Here is a 13,170-nt window from a genome sequence, read left to right as displayed (position 1 = left end):
TAACTTTTAAATAAATAATATTACTTTTTTAAAAGCCTAATTAAAAGAAAATTTTAAAAGTACTCTTATTATTGTCTTATAAGTAACTAACTTTCCTTTTTTAATAGATAATTTTGTATGTTAAAAAAGTATGACCAAAAATAGCTACAAATATTTCACATCTATATTTAAGTTTAAACTTCTACATATTATTTTTACAAAACACAATAGTATTTACATGAAGAGGATTACCTCGGTATTTTATTTTAATTTCTTGATACAATTCAACTTTTTATTATCCTTATTACATCTTATGATGCTAACATAATTTTATATTTTAATGTTGTTATTGTACATGAGTATGTGTGAATATGATGAATATGTGTTTGTATGTATACAACAAAATATATAAATAATAAACATAAGTTTTTCTATTAAAAATAAAATAGCTGTATAAAAATTTAAAAGAAAAAATAATTATAAAATAATTAATTTCATTTTTAAAAGTCTAAATAAAATAAATATATCAAAATAATCTTATTTTTCTTATAATTAACTAATTTAATTTTTAATAATTTTGTGTTAAAAAAATATAAACCAAAATTAACATCAAATATTTCACCTGATATGATTGTGACATGAGTCAATTAAAAAAATAGATTGTGAATGTGTCTATAAAACTGTCATTATGTGAAAATAACTTCTTCTTTTCATAAAATCCTAAATAAAAGAGATTTCTAAAAAAAAAAATTTATTTTCTAATCTTAATCAATTAAGATTTTTTTTTTTTTAATCCTTACGAGAGAGAATTGTAAAAAAAAAGTTTAATAGTAATTTGTACTTATAAAAATTATTGATAAACATGATAGTAAAAAAATATTTAGTTAACAAGAAAATTTGTAAGAAATATTAGTGATATTGGAAAAAATGAATTTTGAAAATTGCAACTTTTAAAAATAGTTAATATTTACTGGAAATAATTATTTGATAGAAATTTTATTTTTCTAAATCCTAGAAAAAATATAATTATAAAAGATTATGTAATATTAATTTCCTTTTCTAAAATCCTAAAAATCTGTACAAGAATATTTGATAGTTTTTTTTTCTTATTTATATAAAACATCACACAAAGTTTTATCATTGTCACAAGAATATTTGATAGTTTCATATCTTGTAAAAATATAAAATAAACTAAATTGTCTGATTCCAAATTATGTAAATTAATATAAGGATAATATTTTACAATCTCATGCATATATATATAAATTTTACAAAAGAACTAAATTATAACAGTTGGTTAATATTTTATTTTCATATGTTAATATGTTTTGATTCATCCTATAATTTACATTTATAAAATAAATTAGTATAATAAAAATATATATTTTTATTGTAGCTAAATCTATGATCTTAGATATAAGTTGGATTAGTCGGGTAACTCATGTTCTGAGTATATTGAGTTACATATATTCTTTCAAATTCAAACTGAAGTATAATTTTTTATTATAATTACAAAAAATCAAATTAGTTTTATTTATCGTTTAAATGTGCATGTAGTTTCATAATATTTATCAAATTATATGTTGATTTGTTTTAAAACAAAATATCAGAAAATAAAGCAATGATGAATATGAAATTACATACATAAGTAATTAATAAATATTTTGAAGCTCGCGAACACATATCAATATTTGCAATAATTAAAATATTTTATAAATTCTAAATAATTTGATGTCTTAGATTTATTAAATGGTAAACTAAAATTTATTTTAAATAATCTTAAAAATGAGAATTCAAATTTGTTTTGGTATTTTAATTATAGTCATATTAAGTTCTACAAACATAAAAACATAAAATTTAAAAGCAAATTTAATATTATGAAAACAAATAATTTTAATGATGATAAAATATAATATATCTACCTCGTTAAAGTATATAGTGTTACATTATTTTAAAATATTTTACAATTATTTGATCAAAAGATATTTATTGTTAATTCATTTTATTTATTTAATATATCTTAAAAATAAGCAGTTTAAAAAATGTGTGATTTTATTTTAAAAATAATAGTATATAAGTAAAATATAATTTATATATTTTTTTTTACTGTAATTAAAAGATATTATAGTTAACTAAATATATGAAAAAATAAATAACACATTTCAATAATATTAATTATAAACTATTTTTACTCAATTAAATTTATATCAGTTTATGTTACTTACTTTTTTAATGTAATCATCTAAGAAAATAGATAGATATATAAAAATTATTTCTATTACTTTGAAATATATATTTTTGTATTGTTTAAAATTATGTTTTAAAAGAAATAATATATTTTTTCTAATATCAAGATTATGTGTGTGAATGTTTTTTTATGAAATCACATTATATGCAAATATATATTTTCATCTAAAAAATATAGATATAAAGAAATATTTTATTACTTCAAAGTATATTTTATGTTATTTAATTTTCATTTTAAAATTAAATATTTCTATTTTGTGAACTTTCCTTTTTAATGAAATCATATTATCTATACATATATTTTCGTTTTTTAATTTGTTTTTTAAAACTTTATGAATGTTTCCTTTTTATTATATATGTTATTTGGAAAATTTTAAAAAGAAAACTAAATAAAAAAAATCAATAATAGTATTTAAACTTTATAAATGTTTCTTTTTTATTATACTCCCTCTGTTCCTTAATATTACATATTTTAAGAAAAAAATTTGTTTTAAAAGATCAATTTTTTATATTTTCAAGACATGTTTTATTAACTAATTACAAATTTCAAAAAACTTAATTGCACTTATTGAATTGTTATTGGCTTAAAATTATGAAACAAAGATAAACACAAAAAAAAAATATAAATTTAATGTGTTTTATTAAAATGTGTGAAAAATCTAGAATATGTAACATTAAAAAAAAGATGGAGTATATGTTATTTGGAAAATTTTAAAAAGAAAACTAAATAAAAAATTCAGTAATAGTATTTAAATGTAATATTTCTAATTCATTAAGGATATCAATGTAATGAACCATCGTGAGAGTTAACGTGAGCGCGACACATAAGCAAGTGACTTTTCAAATAATATTATAGAGATTTTTTATTTTTGTTTTTTGAAATTAATGTGATAATGACACATAGCAAATCAATTATCAAATAATGGTAATTAGAGTATTTTATCAAGGGTTTATTTGTGTACTAACCATAAAAAAAAGGGAAATTAGTTTTCTAGAGAGAATGAAGAGAGAGATAGGAAGAGAAATATAAGAAGGGAGAGTGTGTTTTTGGTTATTTAACAAATTTGGGTTTTTTTTAGTAGTTATAGGGGTAAATTTCCTTCTTTTTTTTTTTCACTGTAAACTTACTTTATTAAGATAAAATGCCAAAATCCAATTACAAAGAAAAGCCCAAAGACACAACCAAACCGAAAAACTAAACAAAAGTCAAAAAGCTCAAGAAGGCCCAGACAAAACCCTGACCCAAAGAAAACCAGAATCAGCCTCAACAGCCTGCCACGCGTTAAACGCATAAGCGAGGAAGGAACACGTGCATACGAGACAGGACACGTTTCCACGGTAAGGAAGTCGCCGCCGGAATGACTCTCCGTCCATCCACCGGACACACCAGAACAGGACGTCGAGAGAGAGAAACCGTCGAGGCAACTTCAGACAATAATGAAGCCAACGCCACTTTCACCGCTAGAGAATAATCGGGATTTTACCAGAACAAACCGGAACAGAAACCCGTCCAAAGGATCCACCGACGACTTTCGAAAAAGAGTGAAAGCAGACTTTCGAAAGGGTCAAATTTCCCTTTTATCAATTCATGTGTAGAGTTGCAAAGTTAACCGGAAAAATAAATCATGACGTAGTTGCTAGTCTGTGCCGTTAGATTGATCCTTAGACGCTTCCATAAATATCTAAAACATGATCCAACGGCTAAGATTTCTTATTGGGTGTCAACACTAATCACCGAATCTTTCTCCTCTTTTTCCTCTCCAGCTGGCCGAACAGACCGGCTATTCTCACTTTCTCTCCTAGGCCCCACAAAGGCAACTTGAAAGTAAATAGTAAATTACTTAAAAACCCACGGAGTTAGCTTAACTTTCTTATCCACGTGGGTCATCATACGTGGTTAAACTGGTAATTCGTCTTGTGTTTAATCACCTATGTCGCGACTAGTGTTACAAAACTTGCTCTCATGATGTGTTCGGTGGGAGATATTTAGAAGATCAAAAATATCTAGCTAACTCGTCCACGTTGGCACTAAGATAAAAATCCATCTGGAATTAGATAGTGTACTTTTCTCTTATCTTTTTGCTTTTGCTATTTTTTTTTCCAAGAAAAATATATTTTCAATCTTACGAGATCTCATCGATTTGGAGGTTCTAGATTTAAATCTGTATCTGAACTTCGAGAAATTAGAGAGTGAAGATGGGAGAGGAAGTGAGGATGAAGGATGTTTCCGGCGACGGAGATAGGGTTATGGAATGGGAGAAGGGCTTACCAAGCGACGAAGATTTGGCGACGCTCTCTTACTCTCTTGTCCCTTGGAATCTCGCGATGGCTTTCAGCATAACCCCGGAGAAGAGCCGTACCATCCAGGACGTGAATCGTGCTTCGGAGACGACGTTCTCGTCGCTGCGCGGCGGATCTTCCGGTCCCAACACCTCTTCGTCCACCAACCTCGGCGTCGCGGCAGAGGAGGAGGATCGAGTAGGATCGAGCAGTCCCGGATCGGATTCCAAGAAACAAAAGATATCGGAGGACTCCGCCGGGGTGGATATCTCTACGGCGGAGGAAGGAGATTCGGGAACTGAAGATCTCAACGGGAAGACACTGAAACGGGCGCGTTTGGTGTGGACGCCGCAGCTGCACAAGAGATTCGTGGATGTTGTGGCTCACTTAGGCATTAAAAACGCAGTGCCGAAGACGATCATGCAGCTGATGAACGTCGAAGGATTGACTCGAGAGAACGTCGCGTCCCACCTCCAGAAGTACAGGCTGTATCTCAAAAGGATGCAGGGATTGACTTTGGAAGGTCCCTCTTCTTCAGATAAGCTCTTCTCCTCAACCCCTGTGCCTCCACAGAGCTTCCAAGACCTCGGTAGCGGCCAAGGGAGTGGATCTGCCGGACATGTGGGAGTGCCGTCGATGATGCAGATGCCAGTCTATGCGCATCATATGGGTATGCAAGGGTATCATCACCAGAATCACGCTCATGATCCTTATCATCAGAACCATCATCGTGGAAGTGGCGGACCTGCAAATCCATATATGATGCAGCAGAACAAGTTCGGATCCATGGCGTCTTATCCTCCTGTCGGAGGTGGAAGCGCTAATGAGAATTAAAAGGAATTGAATAGGTGAGCTTTGTCTTTACTCGTCCAACTGATCAAGTTTCTGTCTTTTAAGTACAGTTAATATTCTTACACGATTTGATTGAAAGTTTGAAACTAATCAAGTTTCTTCTGTCTTTGCTATATATAAATGGTAATACAATAAAGTCTTTGGTCTTTTTCAGTCGACTTGTTCTCTGCATTTTAATTTTGTCATAACTAACATCAACTAAGTCGAAAACATGCTCTGATGGGAGTTTGAGACTTGATATAATTCAGAACAGAGTCGGTTCATCTTTGGGAAGTATAAACTGTTCTTAAAGCCATATGTTTGTGTAGCACAAGTGCTGTACTCTTCTAGTTTGATTATAGATATTGTAACAATAGTGATAGTTTCGCTATGCTTTTGGTAAATTAAACCATTCCTGCGTGTAAATCATTTGTAATTGCAAAAGGGTTGGTAATAATAACTCAAGAGTGAGTTTATCTTCCCTATTTTTTGTTCCTCTCAGCGAAGTTCATGTCTTCAGGTAGTATGGTCAGATTTAGGTACACCGTTCTAGAATACTCCTGCATCTTTACAGGCCTTGATCTTTCATGATTATTGTTACAGGTTCTTTTTACGAGTTTTTCTAAGCCCATCGTCATCATTGCATCATACATAGGAGATCAGCTGTTCAGACAACTCATCATGTCGAAACTAGACCAATGACTATTGTTGGAGCACAATGCATACATGAAGACCTCTGACTAGTTTCATGTACTGATTTCTATATTGTAATTTGAGGTAAGTCTCTTTCCTTACTCTTTGTAGTCACACCCTAAAAAGATAATCAAGAGAGCGTCTGTCGTATTTCTCAGCATTGTTAACTGTTTATTTCTTCTTGGGATGGCGTCAGACACAGTCTTTGTGTTTATCTACCTTCGATATATATATATATATATCAGTTAAAGACGACTATTATTTTCTCAAGTAATAACCTTTCATTGGATTAGAGAGCCAATTAACTTCGAACAATAGGGAGAAAGTGACATTACAAACAGATCTTATTGGTTTTAGCTACGTATGGTTCTACTTTGAGATTTAGATAATAATGTAATTACCTTTTCCTCTCCAATAGATGATCATACTTTTATAAAGAAACATTAATCTCCAGCAATATACTATTCTCTGCACATCACACATTCAGTGACAACCTTATCCTCACATTACACTAGTGTCCCCCGTTTGATTTTATTGTTGAAGAGTAAGAGTCTTCTAGAATAGAAAAGTACATTTATTTCTTAATAACAACACAAGTCATTATTTGTCCATTGCTTTCTTCAGCATAAGCTTTTTTAACTGTTCATTTCACTGGCAATACATGGTGAGTTATGTAGATACTAGTTTCTAATTTGTTTCACAGTCTTGAAGAAGTTTACAAACTCCTCTAGCGAGTTGTGTGAAGAACCTCCACTTCTGACAGAGGCTCTTAGTTTCTCCTTCAAACTAACGGCCCTCTTTCTCATCTTCTCTCCTTCCTCGCCCACCATTAACCTCTTCACAGCTCGCTCCACCGCTCCTCTGTCTAAATCGCCCTCCACTTGAACCCCAATTTTCCAAACACGGTCCAAGTACCTCGCATTCACCTTTTGATCACCAGAAAACGGCTTGCAGATCATTGGAACTCCTTCCCCGATGCTCTCTAGTGTCGAGTTCCATCCACAATGGCTCCAAAACCCTCCTACTGCAGGATGAGCAAGTACTTCCTTCTGCGGTGCCCATTTCACAATGTAACCTCGATCTGAAACCATCTGACTAAACTCTTCAGGCAATGACTCTATCCATTCCGACTCACGTATTGACCCTGGCCTAATCACCCACAAGAAGTGTTGGTTGCTACTATCTAACCCCGAAGCTGTTTCCATCACTTCGTTGATTTCCATCAAAGCTAAGCTTCCCAAGCTTACAAATATCACAGAGTTTTGACTTCGTTTGTTCAACCATTCAATACAGCTCTTGTTCTCTTCAAGCAGACTTGTAGGAGCCGAGGCCACCATGTGAAGAGGGCCTACAGGGTACACTGGGATTTCTAGACGTTGTTGCAGCCACAACAGAGATGAGTTCTCTAGACAGCTTGTCGTGTTGATTATAACAGAAGAAGCTGTCCGTTTATCAACTGTATTCCTATAGATCTCCATTATGCTTTCTAATGATGCCCAACGTGACACCGGAAAGTCTTTGTATCTCAGGGGATGGAACTCTGGCACTAGCTCGTTCTGTTCTTCTTTGGGTTCTGCGAAAAAAAGTCAAGAACCATGCGGTTAGAGATTATACACACTAGTGAAAATAGAAACAGAGAAGTTTTAAAATACCATTGAAGGGAACCAGGGCATTTTCTGCATAGAGTTTTTCGAATACAGATCGGCAAGCAAAAGCAGTGGCACTTGTGGTGCTGAAAATAACGTTTGGGAGGTTGAACTCTTTGGCTGCAGCTTCAGCAAAGTACATGAACTCGTCGTAGATGACACATGCGATCTCATGACTTTGTTGTATCAACAACTGACCCAGACAGTCCTTGAAGCTCACCTGACACTCTTTGTTGAGCTTATGCAGAAACCGTATTGGCCCTAGATTCTTGAAATCAGACTCCGGTAAGCTTTCTGGAATGGTGACAAACTGAAAGTCAGTGGAGTCATCTGGAGGGTTAAAGTAATTGAATTTGGTCTGAGCAACGGTGATTGAGAAACCCTTCAAGTGAAGAGTTTTGGCAAGTTGCATCATTGGAGATATATGTCCTTGAGCTGGAACTGGAACCAACACTAGCCTTTTCCTCGCTCGCTTTTCCTCCATTTTTTTTTTTCCTGTAAGAACAACTAAAAAGTAATCTCCCCTACGAGTTTTAATGAAAGAAGTATCTTCTCCATGTAAACATCATATTTTCAGGCTTGTGGGCTCTATTCACCACATGTGAAGTAGGCATGTGGTGTATGATGTATGTCAGTACGATAAGGCGGTTGCATCTCTTTATCTTGTTAGAGAAATCAGAGACAAAATCAAAGTTGCTTCTTACTTCTTGGTCCTCTTTGTCTTCTTTGGCTTCATGTAAAATTATTTATTTTTCTTCAATGCAACAATTCCATAATAGGCAAACTGCCAAAAGAGACTCATAATTGATTTGAATTGCTTTTTTTTTTTTTTTTTTTTTTAAATGGATTTAAAAGAAAACCATGTACTTCACGAATTTTATTTGATCAAAACATTCACTGATCTGTTTTTTTTTTCCTGATGAACCAATCATTCAGTGATCTATTGTAATACATGAAGTGCAGCTCCTTAGTCAGTCTCCAAGTACTTGACGAGCTCATCCAATGCATTATATGAAGAGCCTCCGTTTCTCACACTAGTTTTGACCTTGTCTTTTAGAAGACGAGCTCTATCCCTCATGCATGCACCTTCTTCATCCACAATCAACCTTTTCACAGCTCTCTCGACCGTTACTCTTTCAACTTCACCTTCAAGCTGAATTCCTACACTCCAGACGCTTTCTATATACATAGCGTTTAACAACTGCTCGCCATGAAAAGGCCTGCAAATCATTGGAACTCCTTCCGCAATGCTCTCGAGCGTTGAGTTCCATCCACAGTGGCTCCAGAAGCCCCCCACTGCAGGATGCGCAAGTACTTCTATCTGCGGTGCCCATTTCACAATGTATCCTCTTTCTGACACCGTCTTTCGCAGTTCCTCTGGAAATGTCTCTATCCAATCGGGACAAGTGATAGAACCGCTTCCGGTGACCCATAAGAATGGTTGGTTGCTATCAGACAACCCCCACGCAGTCTCCACAACTTCCTTGGTTTCCATGTGAGCCATGCTTCCCATGCTTATGTATATGACTGACCTCGGTTTCTGCTTGTTCAGCCATTCAATGCAGCTTCTGTCTTGTTTCAATAAACTGGAAGGCGCTGAAGCTGTAATGTGAAGAGGGCCTAAGGGGTACACTGGAATTTTGAGTTCTTGTTGCAGCCAAGACAGAGACAAGCTCTCTAGACAGTTTGACGTGTTTATGATGAAAGCGGAAGCTGTTCTTTTGTTGACTATTTCCCTACGCATCTCCAGATGTGGCTCTAATGGCCCAAGTCCTGAAGGTCGTAGGTGTTTGTATCTTAATGGATACAAATTTTCAACCACCTTGTCTTGCACTTCTGGATCTGCAAATTAAAATGAAACCATTGTTAGTGAAACGATTGATCTTAGATGAGTTATTAAGCTTTTAGTTTAGGACACCTTCTATGTCGGAGAAGAACCTCTCGGCATTGAGTTTGCTGAGAACGCATCGTGATGCATGATTTGTAGCACTTGTAGTGGTGAAGATGACACAGGGAATCTTAAACTCTCTAGCTGCAGCTTCACACGAGTACATGGACTCGTCATAGATGATACATGCTATATCATTACCTTGTTGAAGCAACAACTGAGCTATACAATCCTTGAAGCTTGCCTCGTTCGTTTTGTTGTGCTTTAACGCAAACTCGATTGGCCCGAGTCTCTTCAGTTCAGACTCAGGTAAGCTTTCGGGTATGGTGACAAACTGAAACCCAGGGAAGTCTGGTGAAGGGCTTATTCGATTGAACTGTCCCTGAGCTACTGTAATTAAGAAGCCTTTCAAACTAAGGGCTTTCCCAAGCTGCATAAAGGGAGTTACATGTCCCTGTGCTGGAACTGGAACTAACACTATCCTTTTCTTTTCTTGCTTTTTCTCCATTGCTTAACCTCTATGTTGAAGATAGTTCTAGATCTAGTCCAAGAAGCAGGGGCTGATGCCTTTCTCAGTGCTGAAAATCAAGGAAGTTGGTGACACCTCTCTTTCTTTCTCTCTCCTTTCATTCTTCGTTGGACAACTGCTCTAAATAAATAATCCTTTATACTTATTAAAATCCCATTTCTATTAAAATACTTGTTTAAGTGTTCCTTTCATGTGCAAAAATTAGGTCAAGCCGTCAAGAGAGAAAAGAAGAAGAAAACTCTAGGTCATCTGATCTCCCTCCGTGGTTGGCGGTGCTCTTCATCGTCGCTATGTGAGGGAGGATCTCCTCTTTCTCTTTAGTTTAATCTAGGTTTCTATGGTTTATGGTGGTTTAGGTGAAGGTCGTTGTTGTCAAGTCGAGGGTTGCTTTAGATTTGGGTTGTGGTGCTTCTGTTTCTCTTTGGTTGCTTGCAGTTATGGTCAATTCTTTTTTCGCCTTGTTCTAGCTTTTTGGATTCGTCAGTGTGAGGTATATTTGCTGTGGAGGAATCTACTAGACCTCTCCTTTATCTACCATGGATTGGGCGAGCGTTTCGAGACGAAGCAGTGAGTTTGATTTGTAGGTTTTCTCTTGCGAGGAGGTCACCAGTTTTAGCTCTTTAGATCTCTATTCTGCCTAACGAGTATCCGCGTGTAAGACCTGTAAATCTTCGCCGGTGTTTTTCCCTTTAGCATTTCAAGTTCTTGTGTCCTTGAGCCTAGGTATTTGGTTTTGACTTGGTTCTGCCTTGACTCCGGTTTGCAACAGTCTCTGGTGTTGATGTAAGTTTATCCTCGCACATGCTTGTCCTGATGGTGCACCTGTTTTGGCTTGGTGGTGTACCCTTCAGGGTTGGATTTGCCTAAGTCATGGGTTCTTTGGTTATCTTCGGTCTCATGTTTCTCAGGAGTGTCTGCGAGTTATGATCAGTCCATTAGTTCCAGTTTTAGTACCTGTGGCTCTCTAATGCTTTTTTTTTCATATTATCCTACCTCATTGTTATTGTCTCTTTCTTTTGGGCTATTGCTTCCGGAGATATTATCATTTTCTGCCGGTTTTTGTAATCCACGGTGTGTTCCGTTATAAAAGTTTATAAAATTTTGAATTAAAAAAAAAAGTGTTCATTTCATGTGCCAACTACTATGTCTTAATGGGATAACAAAAGGAACACATTACCATTAATTTAGTTTTGTTTTGGCTGATGTAAGAGTTGATAGGTTCTTCCTTCATGATTAACTTTCCCAATGCTGGAAAGTCAGGGAAGTTGGTGACCTCTCTCTCTCCCTCGTTGGACAACATCTCTAAATTAATGATCCATTATAATTATTAAAAAATCCTGTTTGTATTAAAATACTCCACAATCATCTAAATGATGCCTGCAATTTTATTCAGCTGTTAAGTGTCTCTCATGTGGCAACTACTTTATCTTAATGGAATAACAAAAGAAAGACAATAACATTAATTACAGAAACAGCCAGGTGTTATTTTTGTTCGTTTTGTATACGCTAAGGCCAACGTTAACAGTTAGAGAGTCCTCAAGTCTCTGACAAGAATTAAAAATATTAATTTAAATTATAATTATAACCAGATTTTAGTTAAAAATATTAATTTAAATTATAATTATAACTAGATTTTTATCCTTGTACATATCATTTTCATTAACAAAATTATTTAAGTAAGTTATAATTTTTTATATAACTTATAGATTTAAAAGTTTTATATATGTACGTCATATGTTTAAGGTATATTTTAGGTGTAGTAAATCGTAAACCGTGAGACAAATTCTTACATGCGTCATGCTAAAGGTGGGCGTTTGGACACCCTTTCGGACTACTCGGATTTTAGAATTTTAGACTTAGAGATGTAATCTTCATTTAGGTATTTATAAATTTTGGTCAGATTCAATTTGGATCTTTGCAGATATGATTCAAGTACAAATACCTGTTTAAATTATGTAAACAAAATAAAAATTTTAAATATAATTTAAAATCCAAAGTAAAAATAATATACAATATAGAAATTTGAATAGTTTTAACAAAATACTTAAACTTAACATGAAATTAGTTCTATTTCAATATTTGGATGGCAAACCGTAAGCATTTAGAGTATTTCTAGTGTTTTAAATATTTTTGACTATTTCAGATATTTACGTTTACATATTTTTGATATTTTCAAGTATTTTTAAGCATTTTGAATATTTGTGATTATTTTAGATATTTTTGAATATTAAATATAAACATAATTAATATATTTAAGCATATAAAGTCATTTCAATATTTTTGGGGATTCAAAATATTTTGGTTTGAACAAGGTTTGGTTTTGGTTCTTCGTGTATGATCTCACTAAAATTACCCTACAGAGTGAATTACTCTCTCAAATAAAAGGTTCTATCGTAGTACTTAAGAAACAAATCCACAAGGAGCTAGGGAACCTAATAGATCCAATCAGAGTGATTAAATTAGGTTGATTAGGTTTAAATATAAATAAGCAGGTTGTGAGCAAGGAAGTTGCTCGGTTGATTTGATTGGGTTTTTGGTACTTAGATGAAATAGCTAGACTTAGGGTTTTGTGGGAACCGAAATTCGCACTGTCGATTTACGTTTAAATTAGGAAACTAGGAAAACCCTAATTTCCCAGAGGTCCCGGATCTCTGCGAGAGCCAACGGCAACTGACCAATTATATGCGGAAATCATGGAAAGATAACAAACGAGTTTGGAGAAAACAGTAGATCTTATTTCGAGTCCGCATGAGAGAGTTGCGATCATTACAAGAGATCATAAAAGCTTTGGCCGCAAAGGCTGTCAGCGAGTTACCTAGTTCTAGCGGCCTAAAAGCTCAAACCTAGTTGACTCGCAGGTCGATAACAAAAGACGAAGGAAATACATAAAAGGTTTTTGATTGATTTCGGACTGAACCTTATGAAAGGCCGCCTACGTACCCCTTTCGAGGATCAAGCCGAACGTAGTTCAAGAGTGAACCAAGAGATTGAACTGCTTGCGCACATTCATCTGGTAATCGGGTGCCAGTCATGGAAATAGAGCATGTCAAGAATAATTCCTCAGAGTTTCTAAGTGC

At 34.3% G+C, this 13,170-nt stretch overlaps 3 protein-coding genes across 3 annotated transcripts; 1 reads left to right on the top strand and 2 right to left on the bottom strand.

The window, feature by feature from the left end:
• The first annotated feature begins 4,268 nt into the window (after positions 1-4,268).
• LOC106376459 (transcription factor LUX-like) lies at positions 4,269-6,288 on the top strand. The gene is made up of 2 exons (XM_013816544.3): positions 4,269-5,354; positions 5,941-6,288. Exon 1 carries the CDS (start codon positions 4,423-4,425, stop codon positions 5,338-5,340), a length of 918 nt encoding a protein of 305 aa, XP_013671998.1. The 5' UTR covers positions 4,269-4,422; the 3' UTR covers positions 5,341-5,354; positions 5,941-6,288.
• A 293-nt stretch (positions 6,289-6,581) lies between these two features.
• Positions 6,582-8,238, bottom strand: LOC106376458 (UDP-glycosyltransferase 76E11-like). Its single transcript, XM_013816543.3, has 2 exons — positions 7,683-8,238; positions 6,582-7,603 (listed from the first exon to the last, which is right to left on the bottom strand). The coding sequence occupies exons 1-2, from the start codon at positions 8,158-8,160 to the stop codon at positions 6,711-6,713; spliced, it is 1,371 nt and encodes a 456-aa protein (XP_013671997.1). The 5' UTR covers positions 8,161-8,238; the 3' UTR covers positions 6,582-6,710.
• Positions 8,239-8,561: 323 nt separating this feature from the next.
• LOC106374651 (UDP-glycosyltransferase 76E4) lies at positions 8,562-11,639 on the bottom strand. The gene is made up of 2 exons (XM_013814630.3): positions 9,595-11,639; positions 8,562-9,518 (listed from the first exon to the last, which is right to left on the bottom strand). The coding sequence occupies exons 1-2, from the start codon at positions 10,070-10,072 to the stop codon at positions 8,644-8,646; spliced, it is 1,353 nt and encodes a 450-aa protein (XP_013670084.2). The 5' UTR covers positions 10,073-11,639; the 3' UTR covers positions 8,562-8,643.
• Positions 11,640-13,170: the final 1,531 nt, after the last annotated feature.

Source organism: Brassica napus, chromosome C1 (genome assembly GCF_020379485.1).
Source record: "Brassica napus cultivar Da-Ae chromosome C1, Da-Ae, whole genome shotgun sequence".
NCBI lineage: Eukaryota > Viridiplantae > Streptophyta > Magnoliopsida > Brassicales > Brassicaceae > Brassica > Brassica napus.
This window is presented reverse-complemented; position numbering and strand designations above follow the sequence as displayed.